Source organism: Empidonax traillii, unplaced genomic scaffold (assembly GCF_003031625.1).
Source record: "Empidonax traillii isolate 1590-97213 ecotype Southwest subspecies unplaced genomic scaffold, ASM303162v1 scaffold152:size925058, whole genome shotgun sequence".
Lineage (NCBI taxonomy): Eukaryota > Metazoa > Chordata > Aves > Passeriformes > Tyrannidae > Empidonax > Empidonax traillii.
The window spans coordinates 138,325-162,374 of NW_020955345.1; the positions used below are offsets into that span (position 1 = coordinate 138,325).

The window sequence follows — 24,050 nt, forward strand, 5'->3', positions numbered from 1 at the left end:
AATATTCACTCTGCAGGTGGTTGGAGGGAGAATATTAATTTTGGGGGGTTTGTAGTAAAAGGTTTGAGTTGGTGCCTCTAAGAAATCTGGGCTGCCCTGGAAGCGCAAGAGACATGATCAAGCGGAAAAATTTAACCCACCTGTTACCTCATTTTGACATTAAAATCACCTGGTTTTACTCTGTTCTCCTGTAATTGGAGGCTGATGTGCCTTTCTGTGGAAGATGAGCTCAGACACAAATGTCCATGAGCTTCTACTTTGTTTGTAGAACTGGAGGGAAACACAACAGTAATGTGCAAAGAATGCAGAGGTGACTTATGTTTCCATTTGGGACTTATTCACCCATCTCTTTCTTGCAATAGGAGCTGTCCTCTCTTAGCTGACATTTCCCTACCTAGGAGTGGGTAACATTCACCTGAGTGTGACATTCCCCTACTCCATATCACCACATAGACATAATACTAAAAGTCCATATGCAAGCTTTTCCTATCCTAGGGCTCTTTGAGAGGACAGTGATCGGTGATAACACAGCATGGTGGTACAGGGGACATTTCAAACAAGATTTCCTATAACTCCTTTAGAAATAGGTGGAAGAGACAGAAGGGATATTGAACACTCGAGAATACAGATGGACTAAAGAACAGTAGAAAATTCAATGTCAATTCAATGTCCCTCCTTCTGTCTCCTGCTACCCTCTGTCCTTCCAGTGCCCACCCATCACTCTGTGGCCTTGTGTTGCCAAGGCTTTAGGAAGCAGGTATCTTGTATTGGGCTGCTACCTATTAGTCATCTGTTTGAATATCATGCATCCAGTCTACATATTAATGGTTAGAGGGAGGTTTGCATATGGGGTTGTCACGATTAGCAGCACTTCTGAACTCTAGGTGCTTTCTGTTCTGCGACATGATGGCTCCCTTTGTGAGCCTTCTCCTTTGATGTTCACTTCCCTGATACACTTTCTAAAAACTTTAAGTACTTCTATCTTTTAAAAATGGGGATACAGCCCATAAAAACCCATGTAGGGCTTTCTGGGGGCAGAAAGGAAGAGGGGGTAGAGTGATGCCTTTACTCTTATTTCCTCGCTGTGCTTTCCCTCACCGGCAGCCGCAAACAGGGCTGGTCACAGGCTTTTCAACTACGTGCATGAGCTTCTGATTAGTTGGCTGGGTTTTAGGGGGGTTTTGGTGGGTTTTCTTTCTTCCTTTCTTTTTTTTTTCTTTTTTTTCCTTTTTTTTTTTTTTTTTTTTTTTTTTTTTTTTTTTTTTTTTTTTTTTTTTTTTTTTTTTTTTTTTTTTTTTGGTTGGGTTTGTTTGTTCGGTTTTTTTGGTAGGTTGGTTGATTGATTTGGGGTTTTGTTGTTGTTGTTGTTGTTGTTGTTGTTGTTGTCGTCCGTTTCTTGTTGTTGTTGGGTTTTTTTTGCTTTTGCTTTTGCTTTTGCGTAGGGCAGACCCAAGCGCAAAGTAGCGTTTCCCTGTTTTCTGTTTCTATTCTCCAGCTGGTCTAAAGTTTCTTTTTCTCGCCGCTCGCAGCTTGGGGGCGGTTTCCACTTGCTGCCTACCGCCTCCTCCCGTGCTCTCCCAGGGCTGGGGCAGGTTCCGCGCCCGCAGCCGGGACCGCGACGGGAACCGGGAGCGAGATCGCTGCCGGTGGTCAGCCGGCCTCACCATGACGGCGGAGGAGAAGAGAAACCTGCAGTGCTACAGGCGGTACATCGAGAGGATCCTAAACCCCGTCTACATTCTGAGCAACATGACGGACTGGCTGTCGGACGGTGAGAGCTGGCAGCGCCCTCTGCCCCCAGCCCCGCGGGTGCGAGATCCCCGATCCCTGCCGCCCCTCTCCAACCCCTTTCCCCATCCCTCACTCTCTGCCTGTGTTGGGTTCTTGCTAGAGATGAAGGAGAGAGTGCGGAAGGAGGAGGAGAAGGGGGTGACGGCGGCCGCCGCGCTGTTCCTGGATACCGTGCTGCTGCTGGAGGCGGAAGGCTGGCTCCGGGGCTTCCTGGATGCCCTTGTTGCAGTAGGTCTGTTCCCAGCCTGGAGCGTGGTTTTGTTCGCTTCTCCCAGCCCCGCCAGAGCCGCAGGTGCCGCCCGCGCTTGGCCGGGAGCTGGGCAGAGCAGCCCAGCGCACCCGGGATGTGCAGGGTCCCCACGCTGACCGTGGGCTGCTGCTGTCGGGTCGTGCCACACCACGTGAGATGCAGTAGGAAAAGGCAGGTTGACAGAGGCTGGAAATAAGACTATTGGAAGGTATGGGGAGATGCCCGTGTGTGAAGCAGCTTTCCTCTATGCATGTGCATTCTATCATAGATAGATTCTTGAACCCCAAAATCTCATGCCATAAGCCACTTCTGGTTTAATTTCCTAACTGTTAACTATTAATAGTTATAGGATCTCAGTGTACAAATATTACAAAATTTCTTATCATTTGGACATAGCTCAAACCAAAAAAAACCCTTAAAGCAAACACTAGGTTCAGAACAACTTTTTACCAGCCTGTGATAGTCCTAATTCCTGAACTGCAAAAAATTCTTCCTTGAACATGCTGATAGTGTTCAGTTTGGTATATATTCAGCAGGAAACTGGAAAAAAAGTTAATTTGGTGAGTGCAAGTGCTATCCCAAGTACATGTTAATTGGGCTCGAGACTAGAATTTGGGATTACTCTTACTTTTGGCAGATGCAAGGGTTGGTGATAATTAGTCTAAAGACAGAGTGGTAATTGTATATATCATTCTCCTGCTCCTCTAAAAGAAAATAAGGAATTAGGCAAATTCCTTCTGTATGCCCACAAGTTCATCTGGGACCCAGACCTTCTTTTTTCTACCCCTGAAGCAAATCATACAAGTCCTTAAAACATGTTTCTCTGCCACTATCTTTTCCAGACAGCTATTTGATGACTGCCTTGGCTGCAGGTATCTGCAGTGCTGTCAGTTAAGGACTGACTTGAATCTAACATGGTAGGGATTTTTGAAGGAGGGAAAGCCAAGGATAGGACTAAAAGATAGAGGGATGGTAAATAAAAGGAGACCAAAGCTGTTTGTGATTCTGAATAGCATCCTGTGCTGTAGGAAAAGATGGTGGTCCTGAAAGAGTATATTGAGCCACAAGGATTCAAGGACTGTATGATCAAAAGACATGGCATGATTATAGTTGCTTGAGTGACGTGACCTTTAACATTCAGTAACTCTTTTTCTTATTTGCAAGCATTACTGTTTCTTTAGCACAGGGGTTTTTTTCTTGTTAGACATACAAGAAAACTTGTATTCCCTTTTTCTAAGGGAAAATAGTAACTTATGAAATAAAAGGTTGTTTGTGGTTCACCTAGATTTTCATCATTTATGGGACAAGATAATTATAATTTCTCCAGCGTGGATGAGAAAGTGGGGTTTTTTTCAGCTTGTTCCTACCTCTTCTAGCTAGAGATTGAATTCATAGTAACAATTGATCTCTTTTTCTGAAAGGTTACACTGGACTGGCAGAAGCAATAGAAAACTGGGACTTCAGCAAACTGGAAAAACTGGAGCTGCACAGACAGCTGTTGAAGCGGATAGAAGCAACAATGCTAGAAATTGATCCAGTAGCACTCATGCCTTACATAAACACATGCCTGATAGAGAGGGAGTGTGATGAGATCCTGCAGGTATGGTAAAATCCTGGTATTTGCCTGTTTTTTGCTGCAGAGAAGGGCTGGTTGCCTCACCTGTGGGATGAAGTGGTGCCTGTGTGACAGCCGGCTGGGCGAGGAGGATGACTGGCTATGGCCTCCTGGAGAAGGACTTCCTCTCCTTAGAGGAGGCCTTGCTGTGTGGCTGCAGCATCCCACAGCAGTTCTGTCTGCAGCACCTGCACTTCTCATTCTTCACTCCTCTGGCTTGGTGGACAAGGAGGCGTGGAAAAGGGTGGCGGGCAAGGAAGCAGGGTGGGGTGGCTTTGGCACCGACAGTGCTCAGCCCTGTATCTTCATGGAATCCAGTCCCACATGAAGAGATCTTAGGGGCTCTGGAAGGTGCCACACTGCAGGGGAAGGAGTGCCTTACTATGCCTTTGAAATAGACCCCTTTCTGGAGCATTCACACTGCATTAACGCTCCTAAAAATACAGACTGCAGAAGACTAAGTGGCCTAAATTGATTCTTGCTTTTCATGGGGTTTGACATATTCTATTACCTTAACTGCAGCAACTGCTAGAAACTTTGTGTTAGCTCTTTGGGTTTTGTCAGCACCAAAGGTAGGGTGGTTTGGAACTTCTGAAGTCATGAGCTAAATGCTGTGTCACAGACATTGATGGCATTTTCATTGCCTTTGGATGTGAAGCTGCTGTACTGCTACCCAGTTCTAACTCAGAACTGTTATCAGTGGCTGATAACAAGTGATGTTACCAATGATTTACTGGTTAATAATAAATATCAATGCTCTCTGAAGGAGTCTACAAGGTGTTCTTGCTTCTTGCGACTCCTGAGAAGGATGGTTTGAGACTATTTTATTTTTAAAGTGCTGTTTCTCTATGGAGATACAGAACATTTGGAAAGCTAATGCATCTGACCAAACATCAGGTCTGCCATAAATTTTGTAGTTTTGTCTTTCCCTATTCTGAAATGAAATCAGTTCAGTCTCTGAGGTTTATGGCAGATACAGCTCATTACAAGGACCTTGCCAGATGAAAATCCACCGAATAGCTCTGTGATGTTTCAGACCTTGTGAATATTTAAGCAAATAGCCTACCTAATGATGTAGTCCCAGGTAAGTTTAGCATACAGCTAGGCTGGCAGAATTGAAGCAGTAGTAGGTAAATGACCGAATTTTATTGGAAAAGCTTTTATTCAGTGAGAAGGAAATGCAGTTTTCAACTGAACATTGAACATAACAAATCAAATAGCAAACAAAAAGCAGTGCTTTTGATCACTCAGAACTTACAGCAATTTCTGTTTGTGGTGTGTGCAGATTAGTGAATACAGAAGCAAAGCAGCTGGGATAACTAAACTCATTGAATGTCTCTGTCGCTCGGATAAGGAAAACTGGCCGAAAAGTCTTCAGCTGGCATTGGATGAGGCAGGATATTACAGTGCAAGTGAACTGTGGGATTTAAGAGAAGGTAAAGTGTGAATTGCTTTTATGATGCTCTTTTCATGTTCTTGTACCAGACAGATTGATGTTTGTTCAGAAGAATAAGACCAATTTAAAAATATATCATCAGACTACCTTGCTTATTGTTGTCTAAAAATAAAAACCTTATAGAATTTATTTAAAATGTCTTTTATGTAAGATGAAATACAGGTATTATCCTATGAGCAGTCAGAAATTAAATTTTTGAGTATTTTTCCTCCCATATGATTAGGAATAATGCCTTTTTTTTGTTTATCAGAATCAGGCAGCACAGGTTCTGAAGACATAAAACTAGCAAATCAGTTATTTTCTTCCTTCTCTTCTTCTGTATTTCCCCTTTTGCCATCTTTTTGGTTTCTTATGTTGTGATAGATGAAATATTTTCCAATAAAATTCTATTAGTAATTTGATAGTCTAGAGAGTGATACACTTCTATGATCCACAGAGCAGATCATACACTTTTTTCTTTGACAAATCAATAAGCAGCCCTTACCAAGTGACTATGTCCATATTTTGTAAAAGTCCGCAATTGCCTCTCATAAGATTTTTGGTTTTTCATTGAATTTACCTTTCCCTACTTGAAAAATACGGATATGAATAGTCGGCAACATGGGAGAGTTTAGAGCAGAATACATTATTTAGCTACGAAATAAATTATTTTAGACAAACTAGACTGTATATATATTCTTCATATATGTATTTGCTGTCTCCCAAACCCTAAGTGCTTGTTTGTATAGTCTTTAATTAATTAATTAATTAATGAACGAAGACAAGCTCTACTTAAGTGTTCTCTTAGCAATATTTCTTACTTTGAAATGTTTTTATTGCTGTAGTCAAAGGGTGGAATTTCTTATCTGGAGATTTGATTATTATATATGTATACAGTTATATAAATAATAGATGTCTAAGTAACTACATGTAAAATAATAGATAAGAATAATACCTGTATTTATATAAATATTATTTTATGTAGCTGGTGGCTATAGATATTATTTGGTTGACAGTTATATTTTATTAGTTAAAGATATCACTGTCTTTAGGGGAAGCTTCCTCTAACGTCCAACTTAACAAAGCCAAAGTGAGCCTGTTGAAGAAACATTGTCTTTACTGGAAGCATTTTACTGCTAGGAGTTAACAGGAATTGCTAGTAGAATTTAATTACAGATATTGTGTACTTTCTGGAGCTGGATTGGGGTGCGAATGTGCTCTTTCTCCCTCTCCAAAACTGGTCACGTGTTTTGCTTGCAAAGAAACTCTTCATGCAAAGCCCAGGGATGGTTCTTTGAGAAGGTAATAATTATGAGGCCAAAGAAAATCTTAGCATCTTTGTAATCTCCTTCAATTGTAGTGTAAGAGAAAGAATGGAGACAGTCTTACCATTTCTAGGTTCTTTCAAGAGATAGGGAGAAAGGGAGAACAGAGTCTTGAATTTACAAAGCTGTTTTGAACTCTTAAGTATTTTTCATGCTTGTGGTTAATGTCTGCATTACATGGCATTGTCTGTTGTCAGTAAACACAGAGGATATCACTTTCCTCTCAGTTGCTTATTTCCTTTGATTTTTAATGGATAGCTACACATGCACTGAATATGGGGTTCTTCTAAATTCAAGATTCTCAGTGCTATCCATCTTCCTTGAAAGGGAGCCTGGATGCAGCATCATTTTACATAGTCTTTTGGTGACAGCAACCAACTCCAACACCTTGTCATCACAGCAAATACAACATTTTAAAATCAGAAGGATCAATAACATGTTGGGGTTTTTCTCCTGATTATACAGATAATGGCAAAGATGTTGATGGTGAAATGACAGGTGCCTCTGAGAACTGCTTGGAAACCACGATGACATTTGCTGAAGAAGCAGAGTGTGATAATAATTTCAGTGAAAATCTTTCTTCAGTTTCAGGTAAGACTTAAGAATTCAAAACAGTCTGTGATTGGTATTCTCCATTTCCTTAGACTCCTGAAGGACACAGATGAGGTATGCCACAAACAAAGGTACTGAGAAACTAGAACAAATCTCTGACTTGATTTTCTGTTCTAATGTTTAAAGGATTTCATGCTGGGCATTGCAAATGTTAGGGGTTGCCCCTCATTTATTGCATTACTAGTGAGAAGTTCTTCTGTCAGGTCATTATCAAAAAGGTCTCCAGACACCAGACTGTTGTTGCTGCACCTCTTCTCTGATATGACTTCTTCACACATGATGAGGTATTAACCAGTTTAGGAAGCTGAATACAGCTACAAAGGATCTGTGCAGTGGCTATCATGTCTTGTACGGAAAATTTTGCTCCACCAGTGGTTTATAATTCCTGTTCCAAAAGTGCAAACCCTCTGAAAAGGCCACAGTGTAAAAGAGTGATAACTTCAAAAGTGTGTACAGAAGAAGGCTGAAAGGAATACTGTGCATATCTTTGGGGAAAAATAATCCCTTGTGGGTTTTTTCTGAGTTGAAAAAAGAGAAAAGATTAAGTGACGGTTGTCAGCCAAGACCTTGAAATTAGTTCATTTTAGGAAGCATAGTTGAGGGGTAACAAAAGTATGCCATTAAACCTACACAAAATTCTTGCTTGATGCATCTGTCCCGTTAAAAGACTGTCAGAGAATGTTCTGTGTGGACTGCAAGGGCTCTTCTACCTCTATCAATTCACACAGCAGCTGTATGGGGCACAGTATGTTATATGCACTTCTGTTGTAACACTTCACAAAAACGTGGTTCTTTCCTAGGAATGGTCCATCAGCCTTCAACTGTTTATGAACCAAAGAAGGCTCGGACCTACCAGATTGAACTTGCACAGCCTGCTATTGATGGGAAAAACACATTGATATGTGCCCCTACAGGTAAGAAAGTAGAAATCTCTTAAAAAGATTCTCTTGATGTAGATGGCGATGAAGGATAGGGAAGGGTAAAGGTTGAGTCAAACTTTTTCAGCTGTTTACATTTAAGAGCAGTCTTTCTTGCAGTAGATCCATATCTAACCTGAAATTAATGGCCATGGGCAGCACAGAGACTGAGCAAGAAAGATGTTCCTACTGGCACTTCAGTGCTTGTATTCAGATTTCCACGTTCTGACTTCCGCTTTCTCAGTCTCTGGTGTGGATTTTTTTGAGGTAAAATCAGTCACTGACCTTTGCTGATATTTAAGAACTTCTACTTGAAAGTTGAAGGAAAATAGGATGAGTTAGCCTGAGACTTCTCTGTCTTCTCTACTACAAAGCCTGCAATATCAAGACAGCACAGAAATTTTGCAGTAGCTCAGGGTTGAGATAAGAAAATTGAATTTTAGCAGGAAAAGAGAGGTCAGTCACCTTTCTTTGCACCCGTTTTTTCCATGTTGCTAGCCTAATTTTCCCCTGAGCCCTGGAGAGGCAGGGACAAAGAAGAGCTCTGGATAACCTGCACAGTAAGCCTGAGTGCCAAAGGAAAAGAAGTGTGAGAGGAGCAAGACTTCATGGAGAAGGATGGAAGCTGAAAGTGACCAGTGCCTATACCATAGCCTGGTTTGATGTGAGAGCACATGCTAAGAGCAAAATTAGATTCAGTGATTTTGAAGACCTCAAGTACAACTGCAAATGGGTATTAATTTCCCTCTGCTTAATGGTCTTTACTGACTGAGACTGCAAGAAACAAAGAGATGATTACTCACTTGAATAAGCAGCAAGCATGTGTTCAAAAAAAAAAAAAGAGAGTCTGGAAGTGTAACAGCTCCCTGTCAGCTCCCCTTTGTTACCAGGCATCCAGATGAGACAAACTACTGCTTACAAATGCACCCTTTCATATCAGTGCTTTACCTTTCATGTTCTTTGTTTAAAGGATCCGGAAAAACTTTTGTATCTCTTCTGATTTGTGAACACCATTTGCAAAATGTGCCCTCAGGACAAAAGGCAAAAGTTGCCTTTCTTGCAACCAAATTGCCAGTGTATGAACAACAGAAAAACGTATTCAGGCAGCATTTTGAAAGAAGTGGGTAAGTGTAATTCTACCTGATGTGTTCCTCCACAGAAAATAAATTTCCCTTTAGGTCACCTGTAGTTAGGGGCAAAATGTAATGAGTTTACTGGTGAACAAGAGTGTTTCACATTAACATAAGGATGATGCCAGAATGGCAATGCTATGGCAGACTTCATTTGGAGAATCTGAAGTCTGCTTTTGAAAAGTGTAAGCACTGGTTTTTGCACATCTATGGAAGCGGGTAAAGTATATCTGTGCTTATCTCTGGGAAAGGGTGAAGCGTATTCTGTCCTGAGATTCCTTTCATCCCTGCTTCCAAAGACAAGGCAGTTCCAGGCAGCAGCAGTGAGATTGCTCTTGTCATTCTCAGAGTCTTTCTTTTCCAAGTGGAAGGAACCAAACTGCTTTTTTTTTCCAACCTCTAGTCAGAAAATGAAAGTCCATCTTTCAGATGGGACTGAAAATTGCTTAGAGGAGCATTGACAACCTGTAGCTTCTGATTTTGAAGGACCTGATTACTGAATATCCACATATATATCCTTGTAGTTTATATAGCTTTGTGGTCAAACCGCCCGCTTCAACCATTTGACATTTAGAACTTTAGTAACTGCCTTTCAGGCTTGCTAAAAAGTCCATTCTTCTAGCTTTTTTTTTTTTTCCCTGCAAGATACCTTTTCTTCATACCCTGTTTTTTGCATCTTCTTCCCAGATATTCTGTTCAAGGAATATGTGGTGAAACAGTTGCAAATGTCTCTGTAGAACACGTTATACAGGACAGTGACATCATTGTGCTCACGCCCCAGATTCTTGTGAATAGCATCGAGACTGGGATCCTTAGCTCTCTCTGCATCTTCACTCTGATGATATTTGATGAGTGTCACAATACCACAGGCAACCACCCTTACAATGTGTTAATGACCAGATACCTGGAACAAAAATTTGGCTCCTCTGCAAACTCACTGCCTCAGGTAAGGCCCACACTGTCAGGACTGAAAACATTAAAGAAAAGTATTTTGCAATGCACTCAGCAAGGACTGAAGTCTTTCTTGCTTTTGGTGCTGATCCAGTTCGAAGTCCCATTTAACAATGACCGCAAATTGAAACAGCAGCCTCTGGAACAATTCTTCATTCCCGGACACCTCCAGGCTTTTTTCCCATGTTACATCTTCTCTGCAGCTGCCAAGGACTGAGCAAGCATGACAGACACTAGACTACATGAGAGCAAACAGGAAAGCTGAACCAGAAGAAAGCATATAATTTAGTAATCTTCTTGTCACCTCTCCATTGCTGTCTTCTGTGACAATAAAATAGGGCCACTGCCTCTCCTGGCAGGAGGATTTAATCCAGCTGAGAAGACATCTCTTCATGAATGCAAAGGATGGTTCTGGGGGTGGGTTTGCTGTTTTTCTGTATGATAAGCGCTGACAAATACAGCTGGTTACGGATATAAGTGGCTGGATAATTTATTTTAAATTTAAAATACTTTGAGTGCTTTAGGTCATAAGTGCAGACAAAGATTTCGCTCTCAAGGTTTCATGGTTGCTTCTTTTTTATTTCTGTTGCCTGTTTTATTATCTTGTATTTGAAGATGGTGGCAATTTGGCAATTGGTAAGAGTGTCTCCTGTTTTTATTCCATTTGTGGCAAAGGAGCAACCATTGCTATTCATGTGTGTGCTCAGATTGTAGGTTTAACTGCTTCTGTTGGAGTTGGGAATGCCAAGACCATCAAGGAAACGATAGAGCACATATGTACCCTTTGTTCCTGCCTTGACATACAGGCCATATCCACTGTCAGAGAGAACAAAGAGGACCTACAGAGATTTGTAAACAAGCCAGAAACACGTGAGCACACTAATTTTTATTTCCCTGTGAGATGCAAAGCACCAGGATGAAAGCAGCTATCCAATTCCCCTTTTTTCTAGATTAAGGTAAAAGCTTAAGACTAAGCTGGAGCTTTGCTTTCTGCTAACTTGAAAGGAGTTTAGGGTTATATTTCACTGTTGCCCTGCAGTAAGGCAGTGCTCACTTGGGCATGTCTTCTCTTTGCTGTAATCCACATTCTCTGGGTTTTTTTTTTTTCATTTCTGCCAGTGAAGACTGGAGCCTGTTTCTTTCTGTGCAACTACAGTACTCACTAATAGTAAACCTGATTGTGATTGCATAGAGCACCACAGATAGCATCATTCTTCTAGACAAGAATTTGTTCTGTGCTGAGGAAAATGTTTTACTTACTCAGGCCACTCACTCCCATTTCTTATCTCTAGATGTCAGATGGGTTAAAATGCGAGCTCAGAATCACTTTGCAGACATTATCTCAGGTCTGATGTCTGAGACAGAGGCGTTGATGAGGAAGATTTACTCAGAGGGTAAGATTCTGTTATATGCCTGTACTGCAATTCAGTATTTGATTATATCAGTGTGAATCCTATAGCTGCTAGAACAGTCACTCCTTTTCCACTTTCTTTCTACTTCTTAATTTTAACTTGCCTTTAACCATTAACTATTTATTTCCTAAATAAGAGATTACAGATAGGACAGGCAACTGTTCTTCTTTTATATGTGACTAGTTTGGCAATCAGAAATCTTTTTGCCGTAATTTCAGCCTGTGTTTCATGAGCTAAAAATGATGTGCTTTTGACACTGTCAAATCCTTCTGAATGAAAAGATTCTGAAATAAAGGGGCTTGCATTCAAAATGCAATGAGCTGGATTTTGTTGATGAGAAGTATCTGTATGTTCTTATTCAAACATTTCTTCAACTGCTTGATATCTAAGTTTGTCTCTGTTAGGAAAACAAGAAGGGTCACAGTTATGGTCCTACTTTGGATGTTGCAATTTCTTCCTAATAGCAAAAGTTTATTTTCACACTTGCTGCTCTGACACTTCTTCTGTTTCCTCTGACCTCTGAGTTGCACTCAAGAGTTATTTCTAGAGGTGCCCTGTCCACCTTTTCTGGTGTCAGCATTCCTTCCTCTGTATTCCTCTGGATTACCCCTACTTCCACTCTTTACCAGGTCTCTATTATTTCCTATTAAAAAGCATTTGAGGTAGTTTTCTAGAGTAGTATCTGTGGAATGTGGACAACACCAGGGAGAGGATATGGCCACCTAAGAAACGAAACAATTGTCAGTAGGGTTCCAGCTTCAGGAGCTACAGAGTGGAGAGGGAGATGCATGACTGTGAGAAGATTATTAGCTCTCATGATCTTGAGACCTAATTCTACAGCCCTTCAGAAATAAACTGGTCTTTTCTGCTTTTGCAGAATTGCTAAATAGTATCCAGTAGGTGGCTATTATAAAAAAATTTGAGAGCTGAAGGGGTACAAAGCAGAGACCCATAGATGGCTTTGCTCAGGGTCAGTCTTGGTTTCTCTAGCTCTGAATTAAAGGATGTTGTCTCTGCTTAGACTGGCTTTAGCACACTGACTACAGTTCCTCAAGCCTGTTTACCTCAGCCCTACATTTCCTCCCCTGCCTTTCACTTCACTTTCCAGTATTTGAGAGTGAAATATATTCTGGGGTAGGAAGGGAAAATTAAAAACCTCACCCAACCAGAAAAACCCAAACTAAACAACCATCCCAAGAAACTCCATCAAATAACAAATACAGTGAGAATTTCAAAGTGCACTTTAACTTAAGCAAACACTTCTGAAGCTTATTTCTGCATCACAGTTCCCCTTGCATGAATGCCATTGGCTTCCCTTCTGTGGACCCTCTAATTACTGAAGTCTGTGAAGCACTCAGGCAGAGTATGTATGCAACAAACGGGTGCTGCCTAGCTCTGCCTCAAGCATAGGTCCTTGAATAATATGCTTGTGGCCTTTTTCCACAAATGAATACTTAACTGTTGAGTAGCTGGTAATTGAAGGAGCAATGCACACGTGTTTTTTGAATACTGTAGGGTTCTTATAGATTGTGAGCTCTAATTTTGTTGCTGAAATCTCTGCAGATGTGTGTATGCACACAGATCCTCAGTTGAATTGTACTGGGTTAATTTTAGCCTAGCGTCTGGGTATATGTTGAAGCACAGGGAGTGTAGAAGACACAGACTCTTCACAGGTGGTTCTCAGAGGCAGGACAAGAGGCAGTGGGCACAAAGAGAAATACTTAAATATCAGGAAGAACTTTTCTGCTGTAAGGTTGTCAAACAGCAGAACAGATTGCCCAAAGGACTGAAGTCTCTGTCCTTGGAAGAACTCCATTTGGACATGATCTGGAGTGACTAGCTCTAGGTGATCTGCTTTAAGCAGAAGGTTGAACTAAAGATATCCACAGATGCTTCGAGACTCAGTGGTTCTGTGATTGTATTGTGACAATATTCTTCTGGAAAGGCTTTTCAGAGCCATCATTAATGGGAAGTGTGTTGTCCTCTAGCTAGCGGTTATTTCTTATTAGTCAAAATGAACAAATGTGGTTTTTTTCCTCCTTCTTTACTAGATACTATCTCCCAAACCAACAAGAATTATTTTGGAACACAGAAATATGAACAGTGGATAGTTCACACTCAGAAGAAATGCAGACTGTTGCAGCTGGCAGATAAGGAGAAGGAGAGCAACATTTGTAGAGACCTTTTCATTTGTACCGAGCACTTGCGGGTAAGTGTGTATCTTCTTTCCCTCCACACAAAAGTGGAGTCATTCTATATCTTCTGATACAGGTATGTTCACTTAGAAGCAGGTTTTTAATCTGATTGTTTTATTTAGGATCATAGAATATGCTGAGTTGGAAGGGACCCCTCAGGACCATTGAGTCGTGCACAGGACACTCCAAGAGTCACACCATGTGCCTTGACAGCACTGCCCAAACTCTTCTCGAATTCAGATGGGCTTGATGCTGTGACCACTTCCCTTGGGGAGCCTGTTCCAGGGCTCAACCACACTCTGGGTGAAAAACCTTTTCCTCATATCCAAACTAAACCTCCCTTGACTCAGTTTCATGCCATTCCCTCCAGACCTGTCACTGGTCACCAGAGGGAAAAGATCAGTGCCTGCCCCTCTGCTTCCCCACCGTGAGGATGCTGAAGACTGCAACAATTAGAGATAGCCTAAAGCGTAGCATGTAAGTCTTGTGTCTTAATATACTCACTAAGAACAGATCAGTGCAGAGGAGACTTTGTAGTGCTTGTGTTGTCATGGAAATGGAAGAACATCACAGGTTTGTAGTGCTTAATCTAGGTAAATAAAATCTGTGTTCACCCTGTCCCATGGAAAATGAGGCTTAAATGTGTGTCTCTTTCCGAGCAGAAATTCAACGACGCTCTCATTATCAGTGAAGATGCACGCATCGAAGATGCTTTAGCCTACCTAAAGGAATTTTTCGCAAATGTGAAAAATGGACCATATACAGAGCTAGAGAAGCAACTGACGGACAAATTTCAAGGTATTTCCCACAGTACCTGGAACAGTTGCAGGGGAGAAGAGAGTTTATGCTAGGATGGTCCAGGTGTTTTCTTCAGAGTAAGTGCAGTTGTTTTTGCTGAATCTGCACTTTTCAGAACATCTAGTGTCTGTGTGGGTGCAAATGCAGTGTTAAGGTAGGTGGGGGAGGGGATTTACTTTCTGGGACTGCAAGTTTTTGGTGCAAGAGCTAAGAAAACAGCAGTAATTGCAGCTGGATGCTGTAGTAGGTTCTTACATGCCTGACTTGGAGATAAGGCAGCAGTATGGGTGGGCCCCACAAGTAGGGCCATGCTCTACAATCACGGATGATGGCATCATTAGGTAAGCCAACGTACAGGGATCAGTGCACTGCCTGGCCTCCTACCCAATGCTCCTGGATGAATTCCAGGCTTCTGGGGAGAAACAGGTGGCCCTTGTACCCTTCTGATTGAAAGTTAGAGGTGATGCTGTTCTCTGACTTCTGATTTAGTTAGCACTGGGCTATATTCCAGCTTGTGTAACGGTGTGTTGCAGTGTTGATTGCAATTTTAAATCACTGGGCTGTCTACCCTTGAGTGTCAGTTGTTTCCTAAGAAGAAATAGCAGTGTATTTTTTTTTGTTGTTGCTGTGTTTTGATGCACAGTATATCACAGAAGTTCTCCTGTCAGTTTGCTACAAAATGTGAGAAATTCATAATTTTGTTTTTCCTGGGGGTTTTGTTGCATTTAATCAACAGCTTTCTCTGCTTGCATTTGAATGAATGGAATAGAAAATAAAAAGAGAAGCTAAAGAGAATATGTGTGGTATTTGAAAGAAGGTTTGTGCGGGAGCTCTACTTTCTGAATTAAATGAGGTCAATTATTCAAGATGCCTCTTTTTTTCATTCAGAGAAAGAACCAGAACTGACTGCCCTTTCAAAAGATGAATCAAATGAGAATCCCAAGCTGGAAGAGCTTGCTTCCATCCTGGACGAAGCATACCGCTACAACCCACAAACTCGCACTATTCTCTTTGCCAAGACAAGAGCCTTAGTAGCTGTAAGAATTCCACTTTAAAGCTCCTAAAATGGGAAGTGGGAAAACATAAGGCCTCATCTTTTTGACCTGAAATAGAAAAATATGCATGTATTTGACCTTCCTAAATTTATCTTCTTCGGAAAACTATGGCACAGAGGTGGTGTCCTTCGTCCCATCTTACTACATGTCATAGTTGACCATTAACCCATCAGATTTTTACTTTAGTTCTAAAGTCAGTTTTAACAAGATGTGTTACAAGGGTTTTGGCTTTAATGTGGCAGTGTTATAAATCAGCAGCTCTACTCTATTACTGATGGCATGTCAGGAGGTATTTGTACATTTCCCAGAGGATTTGTATGGGCCTAAAGGAGGTCTGTGTCCTAGCACCTGTTTTTGATCAAGAAAAAGGAAAGACTTTGTGGAGCGTATGTTCTCCGGACTCTTCTTATCACTGGTCTATTTCATACTTGGCTAGGATCAAGGATGTAGGCTGGATGACCTTTTTTCTCCTTTCCAATGCCTTGTTCCCAGAAAATGTTCATGCTTGAAGTAAATGTGCTGCTAATCAATCGCTCCAGTAACTTTAAAACATTTACTGCAAGGTATCATTAGTCTCTGGCTACTGTAAACAGATTTATCAGCTATATCCTTGGATATAGACATGCTATACAAATTGCGAACCAGGAAAAAAATTAAAGGCAGGGTAAAGTCCAAACTGACAATACCAAGCATCTGCTGGCAGCTTTCCATTTTAGCTTTAAAAAACTACCATGGCTTGGCTTAATTTTGTTCTTCTGTAAGAGTAGTTTGGAGGTGCTACTGTCGCTGCATAGTGAGAAAGTCCAGTTTGTAAATAGCAGCTCCTTTCCTTTGATCCTAGCGGTGTAGCATTCAGTGATCAAAAAGGCATACTTTTTAGCAGTGAAAGGCTTATTGCCCTCTAGCCAGCCTTTAGGTTGCAGGAGTAGGAAAAGTGGAAATCAGTTGTGGCATGTTTCAATCTGGCATTGTGGCTGTGACCCTTGCCTTCTCACTTATTAATAAATATTCCCTCCTGACACACAAGTTCCACCTTTTCTGCTTTTTGTTCTTCTTTTGGAGGTATTAATTTTCTAGGCAAGCATAGGCAAGATCTATCCGTCTATCTCAAACTAGCATTTAATCTGGAGAGAGGATCTAACTCCCTGATTTGCTTTCCAGGCTTTGAAGAAGTGGATGGAAGCAAACCCTCTGCTTAGCCACGTAAAGCCAAATGTGTTGATGGGTCAGGGAAGAAAAGAATATAAAACAGGTACACAGATTTGCACTGAGATATAATATAAGCTAAATCTATGGTGGCTATGCTGCTGAAAGGGTTCTGCTTTTCCTGTGTTCATCTTCTGTGCTCTTAAACAGAGGAAGGTCATGCAAGTTTGCACTTGTGTTCTTCCATATCTAAAACACCTTTAAAAAATCCTAAGTACGCTCTTGCCTTTTCTGTTCAGAATCTTTAGTTAAAGCAGCAGTAACACTGTCAGTGGTCTTTTTCTGCAGGATTCTTTTGCTAGTTCAAAAGCAGTTTAGAAACTTCACTATCATGGCTTCTTGTGATTAATTCTAGTATTTTCCCTGTTCCTTTTATAGATCCCTCTCTTATTTTGTGTTTGATAGAACAAAAACATTTTAAGGTAAACAGAAGTTACAGCCAAATGATTTATCTATAGCTTAAGTCAAGGGTAAGCTTCAGTTTTAACTAAGTTGTATGGGTCTCTCCAATAAAGATCAGCTGGGTGTTTTGTCTGAAATGGTGTTTCCCAGGATGACAATTCCTGTGACACAACAACAGGAATCACTGCTCAGTGGGTATAATACACATCCAGCTGCATATGCAAACTTAAAGTAGTTTTCTAGTTCAAGAGGAAATCCTGATTTCTAATCACTTAAATAAGAGCAAATGCAGATATCTTGCTCTTCAAGATAGGAACTCTTCAGTGCTTTTTTTCCTGCCACTGTTCTTTATTACTGCAGGTATGACCCTGCCAATGCAGAAGGTGGTGCTGGATGCATTCAAAACCGACAAAGAAAGCAGACTACTAATTGCTACATCTGTTGCTGATGAAGGCATTGACATTTCTGAGTGCAACCTTGTTGTGCTCTATGAATACTTTGGTAACGTCACCAAAGCAATCCAAGTCAGAGGTATGGAATGTCAGAGTTATTACTTTAGGAACCTGTTTTGCCTAGAAATGGACATGAAGTGCTACTGAATGGCACACTGGAAATACTGTAGTAATATGTGCATGTCTTGCTGTTGTTCTTCTGTGCCCCAAAGCAAAGTCAGGTGAATGATGGGACATGACAAATTTGCTCAGGGAGCTACGTCCTTGATGTTGTGTGACTTCCCTTTCACCAGGCAAATTAGCCATGCTGCACTAGGTTATTGAACTCTTCAGGACTGATACCTCTAGTAGATGTTAACATGTAAGGAGAACTATGGCTGGAAGAGCTGTAGTCAGAAATAGTGCATATCATTCTGTGAAAAAGGACTGCTGCAATGGAGTTTCATGTATTGCCTTGGCTTCTGAAGGCCCAGTTACCAACCCAGCTACTCCTAGGTACCTGAGGCCTTTGCATGTGCAGATCTCTAACATTTAAGAAAAAAAAAAAAAAAAAAGGCAATATCTCAGCTTGTCCAAAGAAGCCTGTCAAGAATTTGGTCTTGAACTTTGGTGACTTTACAGTATGGCCAGTGGAGGGGAATGAAGAGCCACACTAAATACTCATTTCTGCTTAACATTCCCAAACAGCATAAAAATCCCTAGTCTTTCAAGGGTGCATCTGAAATATTTTATCCTCTCACCCAAGTAGTTAACATTATGGCTTGACAAGAAGTGATCTCCATTGTACTTGGTCTTCTGTTTTCAAGGTTTGTGTCCTGTGATTTTTCTTATCTTTGTCTCATACTGAAATAATTGGCCCAGAATTCACCTGTGTGGGTGAAAGGATAGTCTTTATTTGTAAAAAGCCATTAAGGGTGCGGGGGAAACAGTCTATGTCAGTTTGAAACCACATACAAGCATGATTTTTGTGGAATGGCAGGTGGAAAGGAAATGTGAACACTTTTTATAAGTGAAATACTTCTAAACTGGTATGAGATCACTGTAGTTCTTAGTTTGCCTGTTAACAGCAACAAAAAACAGGCAGGCAGTAGTCAGCTGGCAGAGATGGCACTTGCTGTTGTTGTCTCTTTTCTTGTCAGCACTGTATATATCCAGTGTCTCAAGTTTTTGTGATATAGAGTTTTGGTCTTTTTTTAGTAGACACCAATTAGCAAGACAGCAAACTAGTAAGTAAGACTGAGATGAACCTCTCCCCTTATTTTACACCACAAGAAGAAAGCAAGATGCTATTCAATAACTGAATTTTAAAGCATGCCTGAACCTAGCTGAAGGAGGCCACAGAAGCAGGCACTACAATACCAGCTGGGGGATACCCATGAGTATACTTGGAAGGGGATATCTTGTTCTGGTTTGTTACTGAAGAAGAAAGAGCTGAGAAAATGCTCTTCTGAGGCAGCATTACCTGAATCCGAACACTGGAAACAAAAGCAGCCATGCAAAAGGCTCTTATGGCAGAGCTGCCACATTTGCAAATGTTGTTAGGAGTAACTAAAGAGAAAAAAATACGTTGCTGTACAGGTCGTGGAAGGGCAAGAGACAGCAAGTGTATCCTTGTGACAAGCAAGATAGAAGTGGTTGAGAATGAAAAACAGAACCATTATAAAGAAGAAATGATGAATGCAGCTATTGAAAACCTGCAGAACTGGGATGAAACAACATTTGCAAGAAAGGTTTGTGATTTGTGCTGTTTTCATACTCAAATCTTACAGGTATAATCTACTGAGCCTACACCTATCTAGGGCCAAGTGATAACCTGAGGAAAGGGTTCACTGTATTTGATTTCAGACAAAGGCTAGATCAGCAGAGAAGGCACAGTGTGTACTGCTGGCTTGCAGAATGTCAGCTCTAGCGTAACTGCAAAAAAACTTACAAGTTGAGATAGAATTTATGACCTGTTTTTTATGAATGGAGAAGGGCTTGGGGGAGTTGAAGGCTGTCCTGGGCAAGTGTACAAGGATACTTTGTTGTTATGCAGCCAAAAATCAGAAGGGCCAAAGCCCAACTAGAACTTTATATGGCTACTGCTGTAAAAGACATCAAATGTTTCTGTAAATACATTAGCAACAAGAGGAGGACTAAGGAGAATCCCCATCCATTATTAGATGAGGGGGGAAGCACAGTGACAAAGGATGAAGAAGAGACTGAGTTACGTCAAGCCTTGTTTGGCTCAGTAAGATCAGTTGTTCTGGGGACACCCAGCCCCCTGAGCTGGAAGACAGAGACATGGAGCAGAATGAAGTGCCCATAATCCAAAGGGAACTTTCCATCATTTATCACCAGTCCTGGCTCACCAGGGAGGTCCTAGGTGCCTGGAGGTTGGTCAGTGTGACCACCCACCTACACAAAGGACCAGAAGGAGAATCAGGCCTATCAGCCTGACCTCGGTGCCAGGGAAGGTCATGGAACAGATCATCCTGACTGCCATCACCTGTCACATACAGGACAACCAGGGGATCAGGTCCAGACAGCATGGGGTTAGGAAAGACAGGTCAAGCTTGACCAGCTTGATCTTCTCCTAGGACAGGGTGACCTGCTTGGTAGATGAGGGAAAGGCTGTGGTTGGTGACTGCCTGAACTTTAGTAAAGCCTTGGACACCATGTCAGCATTCTCCTGAAGAAGCTGTCAGCTCATGGTTTGGGGTGGGTGCACTGTTCACTCAATAAAAAAAAATGGCTGGATGACCAGACACAGAGAATGGAGGTGAATGGAGTTAAATACAACTGGTGGCCAGTAATAATAGTGTTCCCAGGGCTCAGGGAAGACTGGAATAAGCCAGTGGCAGCCACTCCAAATCAAAAGGCTTTATACACAGTTCTGCCATATTCCCTCGGACTTGAAGATTTCAGAGACTGAGCTGTGCAACAAAAGATGTCCAAGGCGCCCTGGTCTGTAAAAAATTTCTTCTCCCACCTCCAAGGTTTGCTATGGCTGCTTCTCCTCTGTTTCTGCATTTGGTTCCCAGCTCCAGTGGTTGTTGCTTTTTTCTCTACCTGCAGTTTCTGTGGTCTCCCATGCTTGCTTTTCAAGCCATGAGCTTCCCAGAGCAGCAACACTACCTGTGCTGTAGGGAGTTTCACATGACTTAGTCTTCACACAGACTTAACAGCCTTATAAGCAGAGAGGACATAGGGGGCTAGAAGGGAAAGAGGAAGAGACAGCATAAATGCTGCCCATGGCATAGTCTTATTCTAGTCCTACATTCTAAACCTGGAAAATAATATGTTCTTTCTTTGGTATGAGTTCCTAGAACAAGGCAAGTTTTATTTTGTTTTAAGTAATATGTTCCTAGATGTTACATATCCCAAGTCGTGTTTAGGCTGACACTGGGGCTTCATTTCATAATGATCTTGATTTTTATTTATTTAATAAAGATACGTGACCTGCAAATGAAGGAAAAAGTATTACGAGATTGTAGGAAGAAAGAAACTAAAAAACTCGAAGTCGTGGAAGGGAAAAAAAATCTTCTGTGTGGAAAATGCAAAGCCTATGCCTGCTGTACAGATGACATCAGAATTATAAAGGTATGGAAACACATCCATGAACATCAGGGAAGTCAGAGTTACTGAACTAACAGCATTGTTAATCAGTGTGGAAGTAGGCTATTTTGTGCAAACAGGACCAGAAAAGAAATTCTGAGTAAATCAGTAAACCACAGGAACAGGTATGACTGCTTCTATAGTCTGATGTATTAATTGATGATGTCCAACATGTGCAAATAGGTGATAAAGCAGGAATCACTTCATTTTTCCTGAACCTCTGTGAAACTGATGAATTTTGTGGAAAACCACCTGATCTTCAGTTACATCACCTATTAGTGTTACTGCTGGGTACTTACCTTCCTGATCAGCATAAGATTGGAAGTCTCCCTGCAGTTGAGAGATTTCTCCCACCATTTCTGTTGACTAAAAATTACCCACACAAGGTACTGAGATCAGCTCACTGTTTAACTCCTCGGCTTCTGGGCCTTTATAGTTCTGCAAGTGGTTCTCTTGAAGCTGCTTCTATTTGTCCTGCTCTTAAAAGTGGAGTTGTGATGTGATAAGAGGCTTCAGGCCACAGCTGAGCACTACAGAGTATTTGCTTTCAGGCACTTCCCTTATTCATCAAGAAAATATTTTTGTTTGGTTTTACCAGCTGTTTTTTGAATATAGATGGAGTTCACCACTCCTCTGCACAGGCAAGATACACAGGCACGAAGCTGGGAATAGCTCAGCTTTGTGAAAACTTGGTTACGTTTCTTTGGCAATTACCAAGGGGTATCTAAAGCATCTCTGAGTTTTACTTCATTTTATGCTGCTGGCTTATTACCCATACCTGTGCAGACTGATCCAAGAGCTCAGAAAACTCCTCAGTAAGACTTTTTGTTTAGCACTCTGCAAATAACCCCTCAGAGCATTTTAAATAACTCCTACAAACTGAGTTCTCTCATAGTTCAGCCTACATATTTTATGGAAGATGCATTTTCAGATTCCAGCTCAAATTATAAATACGCTTTCAAGTAAGGTTTTTAATTTCTGCAATCTTTGATTATATATGCTATAAGCATCAACTGTACCTCCTTCATCTTGTTAGGGCTGTTTTTTCTACCACCCCAAAGTAGTTGCATCACCTCCCTATGGGAAGCAGGAGTCTCTCAAAGTTGTCCATTGTCTGAATAACTCTCTGAGTTTTATGCACAAGGCTCAAATACTGCAAGCATGGTTTTTAAAAAAGCTTAGTAAGTTCAAATATATATAAGCTGGTGACAGGTTATACAAAGCAATTTTTTTGGGTTTTGACAAGCCTAGGCCTGGGCCCTGGTACTCAATGAATCTGGGGAAAAGAGAGCAGTGAGCCAAAGGGGTGGGAAGGTGACCCTCCTGGATGACAGGAATGACCTTAGCAGGGAAAACATACTTGAGAAGGGAAGAGGAACATCAGAAAAAAATGAGAAAGGTTGTTTCTACTATTAAGTACTTCTGACGTGTTGTTTCAGGACTCTCACCACACTGTCCTAGGAGATGCATTCAAGGAGCGTTATATAACAAAGTCTCACCAGAAACCACAACAATTTGATGGTTTTGAGAAAAAAAGCAAGATACATTGCCAAAAAACTATCTGCCAGCATGACTGGGGGATCACAGTAAAGTACAAGACATTTGATAATCTACCAATCATCAAAATCAGAAGCTTTGTAGTAGAGGATGTTGAAACTGGGACACAAATGGATTTTCAGAAATGGAAAGGTATTAATTCTTCTTTGAAGAGTTTTGATGAAGAAACATCCAGCTGAACTCATCATTTTAATGGAAATATCACCCTACTGCACTCAGCTGAAATAGTGGATGATCATTTTTCATGTATAAAAAAACTTTTTTAAAAACGCTTGGCCCCCCGTCCACATCTGGTGGATTATAAAAGGCTGGTTTGGCCACTAAAAAAAATTTGCTATATAATGAAATATTTCGCTAGAAGTTTCATAAAAACAGTAAACAGGTGTCTAAACATCTAAATCTGAATCCTGGTGGCTATGAAGAAGCTGGTCTGCAAAAAAATAAGATCAAGATGAATGACTAAGATGAAACATCCAACTTTAGGTGACAGGCCACAACTGCAAGAATTTTTGTGGGAAACATCATCTTCTTTGTTACTACTACTGGCTGAATTACACCTCGTGCAGACAACATGGCTTACACATAGTAACACTTTAGGCACTACTCTAGCAACTTTTAAAAAAGTTACTTTTAATGGTTTTTATAAAAAAATATATATATATATACATTCCTTCTCTCTACTCAGATTCCAGACTTTTCTGGGTAAAATAGAAATTGCTACAATTATGAAACATTGTTATACCTGTACCCTTTAAAGCACCTGCTGATTCTACACGTTTTCAATGAGCTTAATATTCAGTATTTCTGGAACTAGGAATAAAGATATTTGCAGTTCCCTTTATGTATTTGATAGTGTAGTAAGGTATGTACGCAGAAGAATTATGTGTCCAAACCACCTGAACTCTGAAGAAAGAACCCAAAACCCACCTCGAAAAGGAACATAATTTAAGAGTCCAAAAATTATTTAAACTACCTAAATCCTAGTCAGCGAGGCCTGCAGTGTTCTGTTAAAGTGTTGTGTGGCATTAAAAGCAAAAGAACTTTTTAAGCACTGCTTCATGTTCCACCCCATGCCCTTTACTGTGAAAGCTGCATGCACTTGGAGCAATGAATAAAGATGATTTATGTTTGGATAATACCTTCCCTCCAAAGATACTAACAATAACAGTTTCTTGAAAAAGGTCATTTTAGCACTTTCTAATTAAAAGTACTTGGAAAATCACAGTCCTTAAGTATCAGTTTGCTCTGTGGAAGGACCATCTACTTTGGGATTTTTGGCACAAAAAAATAATTAGCCCTCAATTTCACAGCTTACAGTAATAACTACTGGGAAGTTACAGAATCTGAGAA

General features: G+C 40.9%; 1 protein-coding gene across 1 annotated transcript; it reads left to right on the forward strand.

The window, feature by feature from the left end:
* The first annotated feature begins 1,611 nt into the window (after positions 1–1,611).
* DDX58 (DExD/H-box helicase 58) lies at positions 1,612–23,337 on the forward strand. The gene is made up of 18 exons (XM_027884684.1): positions 1,612–1,771; positions 1,892–2,023; positions 3,463–3,641; positions 4,942–5,092; positions 6,882–7,007; positions 7,829–7,942; positions 8,916–9,069; positions 9,763–10,021; positions 10,734–10,896; positions 11,319–11,420; positions 13,490–13,647; positions 14,296–14,431; positions 15,320–15,468; positions 16,648–16,738; positions 17,455–17,625; positions 19,125–19,276; positions 20,979–21,128; positions 22,583–23,337. Exons 1-18 carry the CDS (start codon positions 1,666–1,668, stop codon positions 22,877–22,879), a joined length of 2,790 nt encoding a protein of 929 aa, XP_027740485.1. The 5' UTR covers positions 1,612–1,665; the 3' UTR covers positions 22,880–23,337.
* The last annotated feature ends 713 nt before the right edge of the window (positions 23,338–24,050 follow it).